The 18,674-nt window shown below is 40.1% G+C and overlaps 5 protein-coding genes across 27 annotated transcripts; 3 read left to right on the top strand and 2 right to left on the bottom strand.

Moving 5' to 3' along the window:
- Positions 1 to 242: 242 nt before the first annotated feature.
- LOC108653024 (uncharacterized) lies at positions 243 to 2,606 on the bottom strand. Its single transcript, XM_018103299.3, has 2 exons — positions 1,509 to 2,606; positions 243 to 1,439 (listed from the first exon to the last, which is right to left on the bottom strand). The coding sequence occupies exons 1-2, from the start codon at positions 2,382 to 2,384 to the stop codon at positions 1,278 to 1,280; spliced, it is 1,038 nt and encodes a 345-aa protein (XP_017958788.1). The 5' UTR covers positions 2,385 to 2,606; the 3' UTR covers positions 243 to 1,277.
- A 305-nt stretch (positions 2,607 to 2,911) lies between these two features.
- Positions 2,912 to 4,924, top strand: LOC108653025 (solute carrier family 25 member 35). 2 transcript variants are annotated; one of them, XM_089262126.1, is made up of 4 exons: positions 2,912 to 3,451; positions 3,517 to 3,652; positions 3,831 to 4,245; positions 4,784 to 4,924. In XM_089262126.1, exons 1-4 carry the CDS (start codon positions 3,204 to 3,206, stop codon positions 4,792 to 4,794), a joined length of 810 nt encoding a protein of 269 aa, XP_089118252.1. In that variant the 5' UTR covers positions 2,912 to 3,203; the 3' UTR covers positions 4,795 to 4,924. The 2 variants fall into 2 exon arrangements, with proteins under 2 accessions (XP_089118252.1, XP_017958789.1); XM_018103300.3 differs by lacking the exon at positions 4,784 to 4,924 and having other exon boundaries at positions 3,831 to 4,700.
- On the top strand, positions 4,882 to 7,287 carry ReepB (Receptor expression enhancing protein B). Of its 3 annotated transcripts, none has more exons than XM_018103308.3 (4): positions 4,882 to 5,112; positions 6,552 to 6,784; positions 6,850 to 6,949; positions 7,014 to 7,287. In XM_018103308.3, exons 1-4 carry the CDS (start codon positions 4,962 to 4,964, stop codon positions 7,073 to 7,075), a joined length of 546 nt encoding a protein of 181 aa, XP_017958797.1. In that variant the 5' UTR covers positions 4,882 to 4,961; the 3' UTR covers positions 7,076 to 7,287. The 3 variants fall into 3 exon arrangements, with proteins under 3 accessions (XP_017958797.1, XP_017958798.1, XP_089118253.1); XM_018103309.3 differs by lacking the exon at positions 4,882 to 5,112 and adding an exon at positions 5,579 to 5,910; XM_089262127.1 differs by lacking the exon at positions 4,882 to 5,112 and adding an exon at positions 6,283 to 6,479.
- An 8-nt stretch (positions 7,288 to 7,295) lies between these two features.
- Positions 7,296 to 8,015, bottom strand: mRpS16 (mitochondrial ribosomal protein S16). Its single transcript, XM_018103313.3, has 2 exons — positions 7,675 to 8,015; positions 7,296 to 7,616 (listed from the first exon to the last, which is right to left on the bottom strand). Exons 1-2 carry the CDS (start codon positions 7,789 to 7,791, stop codon positions 7,341 to 7,343), a joined length of 393 nt encoding a protein of 130 aa, XP_017958802.1. The 5' UTR covers positions 7,792 to 8,015; the 3' UTR covers positions 7,296 to 7,340.
- Positions 8,016 to 8,086: 71 nt separating this feature from the next.
- On the top strand, positions 8,087 to 18,573 carry cg (zinc finger transcription protein combgap). Of its 20 annotated transcripts, none has more exons than XR_016197121.1 (13): positions 8,088 to 8,810; positions 11,168 to 11,304; positions 11,520 to 11,608; positions 12,051 to 12,387; positions 12,899 to 13,079; positions 13,278 to 13,383; positions 13,494 to 13,818; positions 13,885 to 14,049; positions 14,119 to 14,266; positions 14,340 to 14,473; positions 14,537 to 15,122; positions 15,875 to 16,309; positions 16,767 to 18,573. XR_016197121.1 is itself a non-coding variant. In XM_089262122.1 (13 exons), the coding sequence occupies exons 3-13, from the start codon at positions 11,168 to 11,170 to the stop codon at positions 16,989 to 16,991; spliced, it is 2,433 nt and encodes an 810-aa protein (XP_089118248.1). In that variant the 5' UTR covers positions 8,088 to 8,542; positions 8,697 to 8,810; the 3' UTR covers positions 16,992 to 18,573. The 20 variants fall into 20 exon arrangements, 17 of the variants coding, with proteins under 17 accessions (XP_089118243.1, XP_089118248.1, XP_089118247.1 ...); XM_089262122.1 differs by lacking the exon at positions 15,875 to 16,309 and having other exon boundaries at positions 8,088 to 8,542; positions 8,697 to 8,810; XR_016197123.1 differs by having other exon boundaries at positions 8,090 to 8,810; positions 12,051 to 12,386; positions 12,943 to 13,079; positions 13,278 to 13,380; positions 14,343 to 14,473.
- Positions 18,574 to 18,674: the final 101 nt, after the last annotated feature.

Raw genomic sequence — 18,674 nt, 5'->3', positions numbered from 1 at the left:
ATCAGAAATGCATTAAAAACAATTTGTAAGCCACTCTTGGCTGATTACAACTGGTTTTGGGCATAGTTGTTTTTTCTTTTGGTCAGCACGTAGTTGAGTCATCCGGTGTGTCGCTCTGTGTCACCAGGTGATGAAACCAGCAGCGACCAGTTGTTGAATAAGTGAGACAGTACATATACATACACATATATATATTTATACATATATAATGGTTGTTTCCCCTCCAACAATGAACCATTCAGTTTTAAACATTTAGTTGGTTTATTTATAGTTAATACGTATATGTGAGTGTGTTTGTTTTGTATGCTTTAAATTGACCGTTAGCGGTTACATATTTCGAGTATTGAGTACTGTATCTTAAATAATACAATATCGCTTATAGATTTGCTTAAACAATTGACGACCAAGGCCTGCAATAACATAATTGATGTCTTTCTCCTTACATTTGCGTACAAGCGTGTATATATAGGTAAACATTGCATGTGTATATGATACAGGTACAACTAGATGGAATGCCGCTAACTTCTTGTATTTAACATTTGCAGCTATTACATACATACATACATTTATAGATATATATTTATATCATATTGATTGAACATCATTGAATAATACTTATGTTACAATTAGTTCAATGGAATATTCAAATTTGCGCTAACTAGTTTACTTTGTAGTTTAGCTTACAGTTAATACAATTGCATTACTAATTGATTCGAGATTTCATTAGTGTTCCAGATACATACGACATTGGTTGCATTTGTGAAGTGAAATACAGAATTTGGTATTAAAACAAATTTAAAATAAACAAAACATGATTATGAATATGAATTACTATTAATAGAAATAAAAACAAATATTTATATATACATATAAAATATTAAAATAATAATAATACTAAAACAGATAAATCTCATATTTTCAAATTGAGTTGCCGTAGTTGGTTGTACTTGATTAGTATAGCTTGCTTGAACACATTTACCGAATATCTTAATTATGGCTAATTCTAATTCAGAGAACATCAAATCAGCCCTAACACTAGAACAAATGTGCATATATACATTGCAGATATCTCTCTGCTAATTGCCTAGGATGTGTACTTACAATTACTTCCTTGTAATTGAACAAATACCTAATTAGGAATGGAACTGTTACAACAATTGTTCTGCAATAAATGTGAGTTCGAGTTTGGAGTTTGAAGTTTGGCGCCAACAACTACTGATTCCTATCTGCCTGGCACAAAAACGGGAGCAATCAGCTTAATGCACTATAGGCATCTCTTATCTATCGGGGAACAGTGATTCGTAGCTGGGCGGCAGATCTTTGGGTGTGGCCGGCTGTTGCTGCTGCTGATAACGGCCCTGCGACACTGGTGACATATCCTGGGTCAGCACACCATCGTACGAAGTTGCCGTGGGCAGCTCTATGGTGGGCACATCGGACTGAAGGTATTACGACATTATTTTTTATGAGTATATGTGATCGTTTGCAAATATCTACTTTGTACTTACCCGGTTACGTCGTTGATTGAAGCGTGCTGCAGATGCTTCGTGGGCGTGCTGCTGCACTGTAATGCAGTTCCAGTATTTCCAACAGATCCACACACAAAATCCTACGCCCACCATGGTAAAGATGAGCGATGTAATTGCCGAAAGGGCCACATTTGTTGTGTCCATTTCTTCAGGCGGAATAGCATCGTGAAAGCAGGTGCCCTCATCCCGGCATGGATACATGCAGTTTGTTATATTGTCTTGAACAAAATGACGCGATATGCAGGAGTATTTATCCTTTGGATTGCACAGAATATCGCCAGCAAACTGACACTCGGAGTGCGCCGTCAGGACCATGTGTAGCTCAAGTGGCTCTGCCAATATATGCCGATCCCGATTGATAAATATGTGAACATGTGCGTCACGATCACGCTGATCGAACATTAAACGGCCAGCGGGACCATTGATGGAAATGTCGCTGCAAATCCGTTCGCTGGGTGATCGATTGCCGCTACTAAACTGTATATAGTCTATACATTTCTTGGTCACCGGATCACTGCGCAGCTTTAACCGTGTGATGATCGTGAAAATGCCACGCGGTGGACGCTCATTGGTCTGAACCCGGAACTGGCAATCATACTTGATTTTATTAACCGAATGCCCTCCACTGGGCAGAGTTACATTCCAGGTTTGAGTTATAATTGCAGCGGAATCGTGCTCATCGGTTAACCGTAGCATTGGATCGCCGCGAAAAGCCTTGGACAACGTATAGATTAGCTTGTCCGAGCACAAATTATCCTGCAGACGAACTATTTTATAGCCATTAATTGCATCTGGTGCATAGAACGCAATTGCAAGCGTCAATTTGAATAGCGACCATATTGAGCATTTAATCATTTTGTTAAAATCACGACCAGCACGAGAGCGTCGGTGCAATGTAAATATTTGTGCGACACGTCCTGCGTGTGTGCTATATTTTAATTACTATAAATGTAGACATGCACGTTCGTTTGTTTTATAAAGTTTTACTGAAATATTCCCCAAACTTTTATTGTTTTGCATCCGTGCCAGGGCTGAATAACTACCAAGGCTACCGAGGGCTGCACGCTAATATTGCATTCATAGATTTATCGGTGCATTTATATAGTGATAATTATTCTTCACAGAATGCATTAACAGAGAGCAGAGAATATCGATAAATAGCAAGAAGCAACAGCTGTTCACAAACATGCGGAACAATTTTGCTTAAAGAGCAATTTGTTCTAATTAGATTAAGTTATGGTCATATTGGTTAAAGTTAAATAATTATTCATCTGTTTTAATAGATTTCTTGTATGTTTATGTCATTATTATTATATTCACAATAAAATTCGAAAAGCATGTGAAACCGCGCTTGCACCATTACAGCAAATGTTAAGATTTTAGGATGGCCACATATTTTAACATTATATTACTAACCACACACAACACGAGTGTGGAAAACTTATTTATATATATTTATTTCTAACTATTTAGACGCCGGCAACTTTTGAAGACGTAAACATCTAAGCAGCATCATAACAGAGAATCACCAAGGATGCTCGTGCTGTGCGCCGTTGCTGTCATTACCTTATAATATGCCTAATCGTTTGGCTTTTTAACGTCTCGCGAAAAATCCTGCTGAGCTATTTCTAGTCCAACAACCTCAACGCCACGGCAAAGGCGAACGCAAATTCAATGGCCACATCGGACTTTGTACTGGGCGGCCTGGCCTCCGTGGGTGCCACCTTTTTCACAAACCCGATCGAGGTGGTCAAGACGCGCATCCAACTGCAGGGCGAGCTGGCAGCACGCGGCTCTTACGTGGAGCCCTATAAAGGAATCGTGCAGGCCTTTATCACAGTGGCTAAAAATGATGGAATTATGGGTCTGCAGAAGGGTCTTGCGCCCGCCCTCTACTTTCAATTCATTATAAACTCTTTCCGGTGAGTGAATTGACATTGATTTGTGAGATAATTGACTCCATCAATTTGCTATTTCATCCCACTAGGTTAAGCATTTACACAAACGCAATGGAGAATCATTGGATGCACAAGAAAAATGGCGAGGTTTCCTTTAGCTTGGGCCTGATGTGGGGCGCAATTGGCGGCATTGTTGGCTCCTATTTTTCTAGTCCATTTTTCATGGTGAGAGCGCGTGGCTGGCTATTACATAAAGGCATGACCATATATAGGCAGACATATTGACGAAACTTATCTATGTTTTCGTTGATTGTTGCACTAATTTGAATGTCTGGACAAATAGATGGCGGAATCCGCACAGATAAGACTGACATCTAATCTTTCTTTACTTTTTACAATGTAGATCAAGACGCAATTACAATCGCAGGCAGCGAAGGAGATCGCCGTTGGCCACCAGCATGCACACAAGTCCATGAGCGGTGCCCTCAAAGAGATCTACAGCAAAGGAGGCATAGTTGGATTGTGGCGTGGATCCTTGTCTGCCCTGCCCAGAGCTGCCGTCGGCTCTGGTGCACAGATCGCAACATTTGGCAAGACGAAATCATTGTTGATCGAATACGATTTGGTTCACCAGCCAACGTTGAATTCCTTTTGCTCGGGCCTAATTGCCGGTTCACTAATGTCCGTGGCTATAACGCCGCCCGATGTGATTAGTACGCGTCTCTATAACCAGGGCCTTGATGCCCAGGGGCGTGGCCTCTACTATAAGGGCTGGCTGGATTGCTTTGTGAAGATCTTGCGCACCGAAGGCATCTATGGTATGTATAAGGGCTTTTGGGCCAATTATCTACGTATCGCTCCACACTCAACGTTAGTGCTGTTGTTCTTCGATGAGTTGATTGCCGTACGTGAAAAGTACAAACCTGGAGATGGTTCTTCCTGATTGTGCTAGTCCTTATCTTTGTGTAACGTTAAGTACAAATGTGTATAATTGTTTTGCTAGTAATTTGTTGAAGACAAAATGAAAGTGAATCGCCAAAGATCAAGTCCTCCATTCCCAGTTCCAAACTCCTGCTAACTAAGGCTATCTATCAATATTGCCGCAATTGTGCCTTATTGCTTGACTTAATTTTTAAAACTTAAAAATGAGATCAATTTATATTTTTTAAAACTGTTATCCTCACATGTAGTAAGCTAAAAGTATCCTGTTAGTAAGTAGCCGTAACTGTAACTGTGCAATACTTTTATTAAATAAAGATCGTTATTTTGTTTACATATGCATTTTTTTTTCAAAAATGTTAATTCACTTCAATAAAATATTTTCAAATAAATATATCTGTTATATTTTCCAATTAGAACAATTTTAAAATTTGCTCAAATTTGCGTCACCTTATGTTGGCTGCGGCTCTATGAGGCGGCCAGTCGATTGCTGCAACTCCAAAGACTGGGTGAATCGAGAAGCTGAAACATCGGTGATGAAACTAGCTGGCGACGCACATTCAATCAATTAGTTGCTGAAATTAACTGTTACAAAATGAGCTCACAACTGACCCAGTTACCCCAAATGTTTGAGAATTACAAGGAGACGATGCGAAAGTCGCTACGTGACCCTAACAAGCCGTGGACCAAAGCGTTTGACATTTTAGAGGAGCGCACTTCAGTCGATAGAGTGAATCTATTTTCCGGTAAGTCCTGTCTCCAGCTAAACTCAAAATCGTTCACAGTGGGACAAAAGGACTTGGCCATGACGCATTGTCCCCCCGGCCATACTGCACCAAATACGTGGCTACGCAACGTGACTAAGTGGAATTTTTTTTTTAAATTTATAAATAGAAACCGCAACCTGTTATAATGCACTCAAGCAGTCAGGCAGGCATCACATGCGGCGCCAAAATAGGCACATTCGTTATACTAGCAAAGCAGGCTGGGATTACTTAGGGAATTGCATACTTTTTACAGCTCCACACAAACACAACACATACACTCCTCTCATTTTCTCTCTCTATCTCTCATATGTGAAGTCTGCATACGTGTAAGAGTGTGTGCGTGTGTATATATTTTTCCATAAACTTTGTGTCTTTCTTTTGTTTACTTCACGCACAGCTGTCTGCAGTAACGTACTTTCTATCTATTGTGGCGCACGTTCAACAACCGTTTTTTTCGCTATAATTGAAAAACGATTATTTTATAATTAAAATCTAAACAGAGGTCAAGCTCAGCTTAGACTTTGGCCGGGTTTTGTGCTGTCGTGGCGCTTTTGCACACGTGTATAACGACCAGGTGTAGACGCATGCAGGCATACATATATGTGTATGATTGTATGTGTGTGTGTTTGTGTAAATATATGCATATGTGTAATATATAAGTGCTAACGCAAATTATGTAAAGGCCCTAAATGTGGCTTTGGGATTATATTATGGCAATAAAACATCGCCAAGAAGTGCGACGAAAGGTTCGCGTGCCTCTGGTCTACATTGGTTCAGGTGAGTCGCCGCCCGATGCGTAACTAGATTGTGCCTGCCCGTATATGACTGTGTGCGTGAGTAAGCGAGTGTTTGTGTTCGCCGCCTGTGCTTCGTCTGTCAACACATTTTATATTTATGTATGTATGAGTAGCGCAGTATAACAGTCGCGAGTTTCATGAGTTAAGGCTGTGACGTCAGTAACGATAATATAAAAACAAATTATAGAAATTAGCTGTGAACGCCACTAGGAAATATACAAGTGCATCCGCTCGAGTGGGCACTGAATACAACACTGACCGCTGGGCTTTTGGGTTCAATTCGTCTGCAGCGGCACAAAGCATTTCGAATTTATAGGCGCGCGTATGGCTAGACATCAAGTGCGAATATGACAAGAGCTGAAAGGTTAATAATAGCCACACAGATGCGAACCGCTGCAGCGAATTACGAGCGAGCAAAGGGCAATTGTGTTTTTTACATCCAACCCAGAGCACAGGCAGGAGATAGAGATCGGCCATAAATCATGGCTTTCGAGGCATTGGAGTCGAAACTAATTGAGATTTTCAAGGAAAATCCAGTTTTGCGGATTGGTAGACGAGCAAAGCGTTAAATTTGATCTACATATATTAAATGGATATTAACCTTTTGAATTGCATTTTCAGGTGCTGTCGCAGCGTGTGCTGCTTATTTGATATTCGGCTGCGGTGCCCAGCTCTTGTGCAACATCATTGGCGTACTATATCCGGCATATGTGTCCATTCATGCCATCGAGTCGAGCACCAAACAGGACGATACCAAGTGGCTCATCTACTGGGTCACCTTTGGCATCTTCACTGTCATTGAGTTCTTCTCCCATATCCTAACTAACATTATTCCGCTCTATTGGCTGTTGAAGGTGAGTCGCAAGTTCTTGAACTAAAATTTAAATATTTACTTGAATCTCTTTAATCTATTCTCCAGTGTGGCTTCCTCATCTGGTGCATGCTGCCCGTGGAAAACAATGGTTCTGTTATCATTTACAATAAGTTGGTGCGCCCATATTTCCTGAAGCATCATGCTTGTAAGTTACACACACCAATGATCTCCAAGAGATTAAATATTAATGCGGTAATCCTCTTTTTCAGCTGTTGACAAAATCATCGATGATGGTATCAGGAAGGCTGGCAATGTGCTTAAGAAAGATTAGAGACGCTATTACGTTTTTTGTTCACTTCCTTAAGCATTTTCGTAGCGTCCGCCTTCAGGAAGGGCCCGTCACGCCAGTTTATATCATATTAGACCGCGATGATTGTATGCACAGTTAAATTGCACTTGGTTTTGAAAACCCCTCATTTGATGATTCGCATTAGATGTGTTTGTAATGAAATCTCGGCTTGTTAAACATAAATTTCAAAAAGATAAACAACTATTTATTATGAAGTTTAATGTATGTATGTCTAAATAATGCACAACTATGCCGTCTCGGCGGGCTTGACGGCTTCGGCTGCAGCCGCCTCTGCTGCTGCTTTGCGATTGCGCCATGCGGTCATATAGGTGTGAGGGTGGACGGGGAGTAGACCGGCGATTCCCAGCAGCTCGGCTACCGGGTCAGACATGTGAGCACCTTTGCCTAGCCAGTACCGTATACGTTCTGTATTTAGGGCCACCAGACGTTCATTTGTCACATTTGGCAGCGGATCATAGGAGCCCACTTGCTCAATGACAGGCTGGTGTTGATTCTTACGACGCTGTAAATAAACTTTCATCACAATCAAGAGAATATGTTGTTAAAATTTGAGCTCAGACCTCCATTACAACTATATGAAAGAATGGGCGATTCGTACAGCCGTGGCGTGCAAATCGTATTATCTTCGCCGAATGTTTGTAGAAGCGACCAATGCCACTAGCAGGCGATAAGGACATTTTAAGGTTTATTCAAAACTTTACTTAACAAGAAAATGTGTTATGAAAACAGTATACAATTATGGCACGTCGATTACGATTTATCGGTTATCGAAATATCTAATAATATGAACAAAATCGAATAAACCGCAATAAATTCAATAGACGATTGCGACCAGCATAATTTATGACAGGACTTATTCAAAGGACCAAAAAGATGTGCTAAAAAATGACATTGTTAAATTTTAAACACTTTACTCATGCAACTCTGTGTGCCGACCAATTTGTGTACACACTGGTCGCTCACACAAAATGGCGTCAGCAGTCGAACACGAACACGAACACTAAGGAATTTTTCAGTGGTGTCTGTGTCTGTGAATTAATATTGGGGGTAAAAAAAACTGTGTGCGTTTATTTTGTTTATAAATTTAATTGCAAATACGGCACATAAATACACAGCGTGTACACACACACCTACACATACGAATTCAAAAGTGCGCTTATCAATGAATTGAATTGAATTTGAGGCAGCAGCAGCAGCAAGAAGCACGCCAACGCCAACGAAGTGAATTTTTCGAGGGAACGGAAAAAAATGGCGCCCGCCTCAGCCACAGAAGCAAGTTGACTTTCTTTTCGGTGTGTGTAGTTCGTCGCCGTACTCGTTGTTCGTTTTCGTCGCATATTTGTCGCGATCAAAAATAGTGAAAAAAAGAAGATATTGCAAATTGCATTCAAAACGCGACGTTGACGTACAGCAGGAGGCTAGTATTTTGTACGTGATTTTGTATAACTACATACATATACATATAATACAAATACAAGCAACAGAAAAGTGCAATTACATTTGCGTTTGGAAATTTTGCGCTTTTTTCTCTTTCGCCTCCCCCTTTTTCTGCTTTGCTTCATTTATAATGTGCGCTGCACAGAGCAATCCGCCGCCCTTCGGCTATACTTGGGGTTTTGCAGACAACGGCAACCGTGCCGCAGAATCAGTTTTGGAGATATCGCCAAATATTAACTACACTGTCAGTGGGGAATCGGTAAGTGAAGTCTCAATTTGTATGTATACTTCGAATTCCCTTCGTTGCATATTATCAAATATGTTTCTATAATTTTTTTCATTGTTTTTTTTCTTTTTTTTTTTTAATATCGAATGCGAGTGCTTTTGCAAATGCAGACTGCTAAATAACCAATCGACCCAACGAGCTAGCTAGCCAACTACCCCCCGCCACCCACGTAATAAATGTTTCTGTTGCTTTCCCACAGCGAATCGTGTTGTGTCTTCTCTTCTTACCCCCCTTTGTACGTTCCTGTTGCCCCAACAACAGCGCCACATACACACAGGCATATTGGCTAGAGATGGCCTTATGATTTTGTCTTCTCGCACGAATAAGTTGAATTCTTAGATATCTGTAGTATAATTAAACTGACACTAGATAAAATAACAATTATGTTCCGAAATATGCTTATTCATCTCAATTTTACATATATATATGTATCTGTATAATTTTATAAAATAATTGAAATAATTTTCAAGTAATACAGCCCTAATCGGTATTTGTCTGATAAGTTTAAATATCACGCTCACATCCCTAATACAGATACAGCTACGTCGTCCGCTCGCTCGCTCACTCGTTGGTTTTAGACTCTGTATGTATAAGTGCATCAGCCATATATACGTGTATATGCGTATGCAGGGTTGTGCGCGTGTATGTATACACGTACGATATACATACATACGTGGAGGCTCAAATACAAGAAAAAAACCAGCACATATACTTTTATGTAACTGCGTTGGTCATGCGAATGCGAGCGAGTGTGTTAGAATTCTTTTACCATACATTTATACGAAATTTTTTCGTTTCCATTTCATTCGTAAACATTCATAATTTGGTATTTGTAAAAAGTATGCGTAAGTATGTACATACATACATAGCATACGTATGCATGTAGATTTTGTGTGTATGCAAACAAACAATGATACGCACGTTGTACTGCACACGCGGTGGCAGCTGATTGCAATACATTTCCCACTCTCATGATATTAGGAATTGAATTAAACATGTGGCTTAATTATTTAACATGTGGTGGGGGAAGCCTAGAGTAGTATGGCGTTCGCAAAAGCAATCGAATATAATCGATATTTACATATAAATACAATTTTCTACTCATCTAATTTTAAATAAATTTTATTGCATATTGGTTTTTAATCATGAATTTTATTTGTTGCGTTTCTGTTCATTTTGTGCGTTCATTTTGTTTTTGTACAACGATTTTCTTATACAATTGGCAGTACCTTTTTTTCTTTAGCATGAGAGTGCAACCCTATTTCGCTGCGTTTCTGCCTGCCTCTTTTGCGCACGTTTGTGAATACACACACACACTCGCAGATAGTGTTTCGTTGTGTTTGAATTCGCCGCGTTGTGCTGTGCTGGCGACCATTTTGTGTGCATGTGTGCGGCAGTCGTCAATTCGCCGTTCGTTGAATATTCAACACTAACACATTCTCAGCGCACGCATACCAAAAACGACGCTCTCTCACGTACGCATACACACCCAGTTCGGCACATGAGTGTGCGTGCGGTGCGTGCGTGTGTTTTGATTACACTTGCTTACGTTTTGGCGCTCAACAAACTGTCAAAAGTCCAATTGCACACACACTCACACTCGCACACACACAGCAACACATACATATAGCTCGAGCGCAGTGGAAAAAGCGCGCGCTTTGCTGTCGCTGTTTGTCTGCTCCTCTTGTTCTTCTGCTGCCGCTGCTGCCATCTCCGACGCCGCTGTCGCCGCCGCCACCGCTGCTTGCTTTCCTTTCATTTGGTATTGTGCTATTTTTTTTTATCAACTGTTGCTGCGCTGTGCCGTAGCGCAGCGCTGCGCAGGTGTAGCGTGTTATTAAGACAAAATGAACAACAAAACAACAAAGCGCAACAATAAATACAAAATACTACCATAAATCGATTGCAGTGGCAACTGTACCTTCTACTAATCATTAGCATAGAATTAGATTAATTAACCTAACCCAAAATCTATGTATATTGGATTAATGAATGTGTTATGCAACGACCAAGCGACCAGTGTTGAGCAACGCTGAAAGCACTTGCACTTGCATTTCCTGTAATCTGTTCGGTTTTTGGGGACAATTCAATCAATCAATCAAAGCAAACAAACAAACTAACAACAGACATGAACAACAACCAACAATCAAAATACCAAAATCAAAACAATCAAATCGAATCAACTTAAATGCTATAGAAACAAACAAAATAACATCATCATTCATCCGTTATGTGGAGAGTTGTTGGTGCATCCATAAATCCACAAATCCACAAATAGCCAGCTGTCGCCAGTTATACTGACAAAAACAATGTGTACACACCCATTTTAGATGCCCTATCTGTTATCCACGGATGGATCATTGGCCGTACAAAAGGATGTTAAAGGTGCACTCACCAGCAATAAGGGCAATGTCGTTCGTCGCATGTTCGTGGTGAACGATTCCTCGTTTGCGCCCGGAACACAAAGGTGCGTTTTCAAAGACAAGCAAAACAATAAATATGATATAAAACAAATCATAAAAAAATAAACAAACAAAAATTTAAAAGATATAAATTATATCTAGAACAAGATAAAAAAAGCCTTTACTAAGCCTCGTTTTTTTCTCGGCTGCTTCGATGCGCTCTCTTTCTCTCTTCCCACTCTTTCTCTCTCTCTCTATTTCTATATCTATCCATCCACAGAGTAATTACCACAGGCGCCGCATCGACGGTGGTCAAAAAACAGGACTCTGGTCAACAGGTGTTGAGCATAAATTCGCTCGATAAGAACTGTAAGTGGCTGTCGTTAAAATCAGTATAAGAATCTGTTTGAGAAATCAAATAAATTAGTGTTGCACGCGTTGTTGATGTGTTGTAATCGATTTGTAAATATCGATGATTGCTAGGGGTTTCGCTAATCGATTGTTCTCTCTCTATTTGTACACTTCTCTTTGCTACTTTCCGCTCGCTCGCTGTAACCAACTTCCACCGAATGTAATATCCACTTTCTCGATCTCTGTCTGTCTCTCTCTCTCTCTCTCTTTCTCTCTGTTGTCGCTGTGTTTGCTCTCGTATTGCTGTCACGCACTACCAACACCAACACCAATACCCAATCCACCCACTCATGCTCCCCTCCCCACTCACACTTTCCACATACACTGTCATTCACCTACTCTCACTCGTCATAAAAATACACACGGCGGCGGCGGCGGGCGGCGGGCTGTGGCGTATTAGATCTTTTGGTCGATCAGGCAACAGCGGCAGCAGCTGCGGCTGCGGCAGCAGGTGGAGGTGATCCGGCGAATGCTGCACACCATCATGCATTGACAAATGGCAGCATTGTTGACACAAAAACTGGACAAACGGTATTAACCACATCGAGTGCCGCCGCTGCGGCCAAGTCGCATTTTGGCTCAATTGGAGCATTGCATCTCACCCAAGAGGAGTGCAATGAGATCCTAATCAAGCGCGCCATTGCAGCCGGCCACGGCCACCACCAGACGCACACACTCACCGCTGGCGACGGAGCCCACCACCATCATCATTCGACGGCGCCGGGCGCGACACCAAGTAAGCATCTCAAATCTGTGTTGTGTTCGACTATCTCCTCCTTCTCCTCCAAAACGCTCCTACTGCTACAACACTCTCTGTCTCTGTCTGACTCTCTCTGGCACTGGTACTGGTATTCGGTATTCTCGTTGCTTACTACCTGTTGCGTCGTTACGTCGTTGCGTTACGCAACGTGACGTCACGTTGCGCTGCGTTACGTTGCGTTGCGTCGCATTGCATTGCATTGCTGCTTACCGTAATTGTTAGCGGTTGAAAATTCGAAAATTTGTTATTAGATTTCGTTTTTATGTTTTTAATTTTTCTAAAAATATATAGAACAAAAATATATATTTATTTAAAATTCTTGAGTTCTATTCTATTTTGTTTTTCTTTTTTTTTTTTTTTTTGTTTCTCTTTGTTTTGTTCTGTTGAGTTTGTGTTTGGTTCGCACTTTTGATTTTCTTTCTTTGTTTTCTTCTCTTTTATTTTTGATATATCTTCCTTTGAATTCCATTTGGTTATTGTTCCGTTGGCGGTGCAACAACACTCTTAGGTGACATACTTCCTGGTATTTCAGTTCAAGTACAGAAAGTAATACAAGGACTCGAAGAGAACGAGGACTCGCAGGGCGACGCACCCAACTTAAAGTTGGAGCCAGGCACATTAGAATTGTCCCCAAAGACCGAACTACAGGAATCAATGCATTTCAGCGAAGTAAGCCCAACATTTATGTTACACTCACTTACACACCCACACACACTCACACACTTAAACACGTATAACTAAAACAAAACAACAACAAAAATGAAAATATAGAAACGTATATGAAGTATTTATAGAAATCCCCCAGATTCGCATAGTAATCAACGTCTTTTTCTCTCTTCTTCGTGGTCTCTCTTTATTCTCTTTTAGACCGACGCCACCATCAAAAAGGAGCGCCCGTACAGTTGTGACGAGTGCGGTAAATCCTTTCTGCTCAAACATCATTTGACAACACACGCACGCGTGCACACAGGTGGTTGTTCTTGTTCCTAGCACATACCTATGAAATTACGAGCAGGTCTAACCCAAAACTCTCGATCTGCCCCTCTTCTCTTTCTGTTTTCTTGCTACATTTCCACCATTTAGGCGAACGACCACATATTTGCACTCATTGCGGAAAAAGTTTTGCGCACAAACATTGTCTAAACACGCATCTGCTGCTTCACTCAACTGATCGGCCATATCAGTGTCAGGAGTGCAAGAAGAGCTTTACGCTTAAGCATCATCTATTGACGCATTCGCGCGTCCACAGCCGGGAACGGCCATTTGTTTGCCAGGAGTGCGGACGTGCATTTCCCCTCAAACGTCATCTGGTGACGCACAGTAAATTTCACGCCGGCGAACGTCCCTACGTCTGCGAAGAATGCGGTGAGAGTTTCGCACAGGAGAATCACCTGATTATGCACTCGCGGTAAGCAGCTCAACAATCGCATTCAATTCTCAATACTCAAGTCACATTCTCTGTATTGCATTGCAGCTTTCATGGTTCATTGAATCCATTTGTTTGCGCTGATTGCGGAGCCTCGTTTCCACGAAAGTTTCAATTGGTTAATCACGGTCGTATCCACGGCAAGATACCACACTCCTGCACAGTTTGTGGCAAAGAATTTCTACAGAAGCGCACACTAGTTTCCCACATGAGGTGAGTCAATTTAACTAGTATTGAAATTATTGAAATATCAGCTAATCGCATTTATTAAATGCTTTTCAGGCGCGTACATACCGGCGAGCAGGCGCACCCCTGCGTTAGCTGCGGCGAAGGTTTCCTCACCAAAGCGGAGCTGCATCAGCATGTGCGTGCAGCGCACAATGGCGTTAATCCCAATACGAGCAGTGCTACCATAATAGCCAATCAACAGGTTTGCATAAAGACTTCCATATACATGACTCTAGTAAATTTACGAAATATTTGTAATTGATTCAAAATTCAAGCAGCTCCAACAGCCGCATCATCATCCCGGACATCCACAGACGATCACCGTTGTCAGCAATCCAGCTAACTCAACGCTGCTCACCGTCTCCACAACCGATGCGAATGGTGTCACGCGTCCACAGTTCGTTTGCCGGTAGGTGTTTGCTGCTTTCAACAGAGCATGAAGATTAGCTAATGACAACTTCTTGATTTGCAGTGAATGTGGCAGCGCGTTTAATAGCCGTGAGGCGCTCGCCTTGCACTTGCGACTGCATACAGGCGACAAGAGCTTGATGACCGATCTGTGCGCCTTGACAGCAGCGCTGCCTGGTCACTTCTTGAGCACGGCCAGCCTCAATCCGGGCACTGTGGTCACGGCCAATCCAAACCTGGTGGGACAGAGTCCGGTGCCGGTGCAAATCATATCATCGACCGGTCAGGTGATGTCACAGACCACGCTGGTGCAGGCCGCCAATTCGACCCATCCGCAAGCCGTTGTCACAGCCGTGCCCACAATGCCCGTCCACGGGCAACAGCATCTGCAGCACGTCCAGCAACAGCAGCAGCAGCATGTGGTCACCGTGTCGCCGGCCAACAAGCCCAAATCGCATTTCTGTGCCAGCTGCGGCAAGGGATTCGCTGCCAAGCACGGCCTAATGCAGCACAATCGACGACATCCAAACGGCGGCTGCACGGTGCGCACCCATGTCTGTGAATGTGGAAAGGCGTTCTTCCAAAAGAATCATCTGATGCTGCATCAGCGCCAGCATTTGGAAACAAAGCCAGCCATATCGCAGCAACAGGTATGCTAAGTGCCCAGCCCCCCAAAAACTCTCCCACCCACAGCCCGACCCTATAGATAACTACAACAGATATTGGTCAATTATTTCAATTGTTTTTTAATTTGCTTTGATTTATACGAAAATAATGGAAAAAAAAGAGAAAATTTATAAATTGGCATAGATTATAATTAATTTAGTTTTATATAAATATTATATATTGTGGGAGCAGTTAGTTTAGCCTCTAAGCTATGCAATTTAATTAAATTAAGAACTATCTAAGCCATTGTTACCGAGTATCAACAATAAAGCGTCTAAAACATATGCTTCTTAAAGTCGGGGGAACTTCTTCTCGGCGAAGGCTTCTGTGTCGGTCTGTAAGAGAAATTTCAACCATTTCAGAGTCTATCTCCTTTAAATAAAGTAAATCAAGTAAGCTGCAAAGAAATAAAAAGTACTACATATATAGCATATATTATGTTTTCGGTTAGTTTAACAATTCTATTAAACATAAATATTTTTTCCGATTTCAATTTCATCTGTTTAAATTTCTTAAATATATTCACGGAATATATTTCAAAATGTAAAATATTCGTACAGCTAGATGTCTACAGACTAGGAATGCATATTATATATATTTCGATTCTCTTGTTTTGCACTGTTTTGGTTTTTCTTATCTGCCCTCTATAAAAATCACACAAAAACAAAAGAACAATTTAAATGATTTCACGATATGATAAATGCATTATCTTTTTTTTAACTTCGAATACTTGCAGCTTGTTGTACCAACTACTTCTTACTAAATAATCAATAAAGAAATAGATCAACAGATCAACTGAACAATAATAAAAAGCTAAAGAAAACTACATTCACTCACCCACACACACACACATACACATCCACAGGCACGCATGCACACACACACACAGCTGATTGTTTCTTAAATACCAAAGCAAAATCTATTTGTATAAAGTTTTGTCTGTGCCCAAGTGTGTGTGTATGTGTGTGTGACCTGTTTTTGTGTGGGCGTGTGCGTGTGTTGCGAACTCTCTTTCTCTCTCTGAAGAACTAAAAGAAAAAAAGCAAAAAAGAAATTGATGATAAACAAATAAAACCAAAATAATACATAGATCAAATACTACAGTAAATACAATCGTTACAATCTTTTGTAATACGTGTACGCAAAAAAGGCTTCACTGTGCGCGTTTTAGGTGTGTATACAAACAAACAACAATATATTCCAAATTATCAAGATAATATTGTCCCATATGCAACAACAACTATATATAACTTATTGTATTATTGTCATGTGTATAATTCCTTAATTATTTGCCTGTTTTTGTCGCTTTGTGTATGTGTTTTAATTACTATTGTTTAAATCCTTTTTATTGTGCATTTTCTTAGATTTCTCCCTAGTTTTTCCATACTATTTGTTAAACAAACGAAACAATATTTCATGTCAAAAAAAAAACAATGAAAATAAATAAATGAAATAATATATCTTTAAATTTTAGTTACGTTTTTCGATAGCCCCTTTTGATATTTTGCTTGAGCTTAATTCTAGTTTAGTTTTTATTTATATATAATTATTTACTTTGGTATTTAGAGAGCGAATTCTTTGTTCTTCATTTTGCGAATGATTTGCTAAAATTTTGCAACTTCTTACAGGAGGCCGAGGTGCAACAGCAACAGCAGCAACAAGCGCAAGCTGCAGCTGCAGCCGCCGCCGCAGCGGGTCAACAGCCTGCTCAGGTGGAGGTGCAGATCGTATCCAGTGGCCATGGCCATGGCAAGGTCATCAAATACGAGATCTGCCGCAACGTGCTGCAGGAGGAGCAGCAGCAACAACAACAGCAGCAGCAGCAACAGCAGAGCTCCATGCACACAGAGTAAACTAGAGAGCGAGAGAGAGAGGGCGAGCGAATGTAAGGGGCAGGGCAGCAAGCGAGTGGAAGAGCGCGAGAGTTGATAACATTATGATAAGCATTTCTGTTGTAACTATTTGTAAATAAACAATGGCAATTTGTGCAATTGCAATTGCGAGGCAAACACGAGGACGAAGACGAAGACGAAGACGAAGACTTGCTGCCGCCCTCAAAGGAAACACTCACACACACACACATATACATATGTACACCCACCCACGCACACCAGCAAGCATATATATATAAATATATATATAGAACTTATAATATATGAACAGGGCAGCTTTGCAAGCCTCACACACACACACACACACACACACGCAACAGCTAAAAGTGAATATAAAAGAGGAGATCCTTGTGCGTATATAAGAGTTAAGCGATTCCCTTAGTTGTACTAATTTAGTTATCAATTAGCTATTCATTAAATAGACAACTAGCTATATATATATGAATATATACAAATATATATTTACACAGACACACACACACACACATACAATTGTAACTGTAATTAGTAACTATACTGTTATAATTTCTTTGTGATGCATTGGTCGCATCTAAAACAAGAACCTCGTCTAAGTTGCAAAAGTTTTTACCTAATTACATTTTAATTGAAACACTTTAAAAACAAACACCAACATACAACACACAACATACAACACACAACATACATATGTATGCACACATATGTATATAGAGATATATATATACATGTATGGGTGTATAACATATGCATTAAGATATATCGCCTAATTGTAAACTGTGTATACATAATAAAAAGAAAGAACAAGAATACAAACAGAAAATAAATACTAAACAAACAAACAAAACAAAAAAAGAAAACGAAAACAAAAACTACAACTAATTTTAGTAATACGTGAAAAATGCAAACAAAAACAATTATTTTAATAATAATTATAATTTTTAATGTAATACGTAAATTAGCTAACAGCACTCTGGCGTCTCGATCATGCTTGTTGTGGGCGTGATCGTGGGCGTTTGTCCAACACAAAAACAACAATTTGCAGAATTTGTAAATAAAAGAGAAATACCGAAAATGAAATGGAATGGAATAATAATAACATGCAACTAGAACTTAAGTAAATGCAAAACAGGTCTAAAGCAGAGTTAAATAAAAAAAATAAAAAGTATGATGAAATTATTGAAAGTGTTGGCGATGGTGCCTGGCACAGTAACTAAAGAGTACTAGTATCTATAACTGCTATAAATACAACAGATCAACATAAAAGTAGATTACAAATAAAAGGTAATATAACAGAAAGAAATAATATTAATGAGAAGGAATATATGAGTACATAAATATAGCTATAAGTAAAATATTAATTGTATAACAAATTTATAGACAACACCCACACACACACACACAATTAACGCAAAAATGAAAAGAAAAAAAATAAATTAGTACATAGACACACACACCCACACAAACTCACCTTCGCCGTTGCAGATTCCATCAATCAATGCACGCTTTTTGTGACAAAATCAAACAAACAAATTTATTATCAAATTGTAAAAATATATACAGAAAATCGAAAATAATAAAATCAGAAAGAAACACAGCAAACAAACATATAAAAAAAAAGTAAGAAAAAAAAAAACTAGAAATGCGTTGAATGAGAATGCAACAAGT

This window comes from Drosophila navojoa, chromosome 5, assembly GCF_054131105.1.
Source record: "Drosophila navojoa isolate 15081-1374.11 chromosome 5, UAZ_NAV_1.0, whole genome shotgun sequence".
NCBI lineage: Eukaryota > Metazoa > Arthropoda > Insecta > Diptera > Drosophilidae > Drosophila > Drosophila navojoa.
This window is presented reverse-complemented; position numbering and strand designations above follow the sequence as displayed.

What these genes read in the sequence shown, in the direction of transcription:
- LOC108653024 (XM_018103299.3), bottom strand. Translation starts at nt 2,384, where the DNA reads ATGATTAAATGCTCAATATGGTCGCTATTCAAATTGACGCTTGCAATT. An exon ending in TCAATCAACGACGTAACCGG is followed by an intron (nt 1,440 to 1,508) that starts GTAAGTACAAAG and finishes TAATACCTTCAG; the next exon opens with TCCGATGTGCCCACCATAGA.
- LOC108653025 (XM_018103300.3), top strand. Translation starts at nt 3,204, where the DNA reads ATGGCCACATCGGACTTTGTACTGGGCGGCCTGGCCTCCGTGGGTGCC. An exon ending in TTCATTATAAACTCTTTCCG is followed by an intron (nt 3,452 to 3,516) that starts GTGAGTGAATTG and finishes TCATCCCACTAG; the next exon opens with GTTAAGCATTTACACAAACG. An exon ending in TTTCTAGTCCATTTTTCATG is followed by an intron (nt 3,653 to 3,830) that starts GTGAGAGCGCGT and finishes TTTACAATGTAG; the next exon opens with ATCAAGACGCAATTACAATC.
- ReepB (XM_018103308.3), top strand. Translation starts at nt 4,962, where the DNA reads ATGAGCTCACAACTGACCCAGTTACCCCAAATGTTTGAGAATTACAAG. An exon ending in TAGAGTGAATCTATTTTCCG is followed by an intron (nt 5,113 to 6,551) that starts GTAAGTCCTGTC and finishes TTGCATTTTCAG; the next exon opens with GTGCTGTCGCAGCGTGTGCT. An exon ending in CGCTCTATTGGCTGTTGAAG is followed by an intron (nt 6,785 to 6,849) that starts GTGAGTCGCAAG and finishes TCTATTCTCCAG; the next exon opens with TGTGGCTTCCTCATCTGGTG.
- mRpS16 (XM_018103313.3), bottom strand. Translation starts at nt 7,791, where the DNA reads ATGTCCTTATCGCCTGCTAGTGGCATTGGTCGCTTCTACAAACATTCG. An exon ending in TTCATATAGTTGTAATGGAG is followed by an intron (nt 7,617 to 7,674) that starts GTCTGAGCTCAA and finishes GTTTATTTACAG; the next exon opens with CGTCGTAAGAATCAACACCA.
- cg (XM_089262117.1), top strand. Translation starts at nt 8,682, where the DNA reads ATGTGCGCTGCACAGAGCAATCCGCCGCCCTTCGGCTATACTTGGGGT. An exon ending in TTTGCGCCCGGAACACAAAG is followed by an intron (nt 11,305 to 11,519) that starts GTGCGTTTTCAA and finishes ATCCATCCACAG; the next exon opens with AGTAATTACCACAGGCGCCG. An exon ending in CACCTGATTATGCACTCGCG is followed by an intron (nt 13,819 to 13,884) that starts GTAAGCAGCTCA and finishes ATTGCATTGCAG; the next exon opens with CTTTCATGGTTCATTGAATC.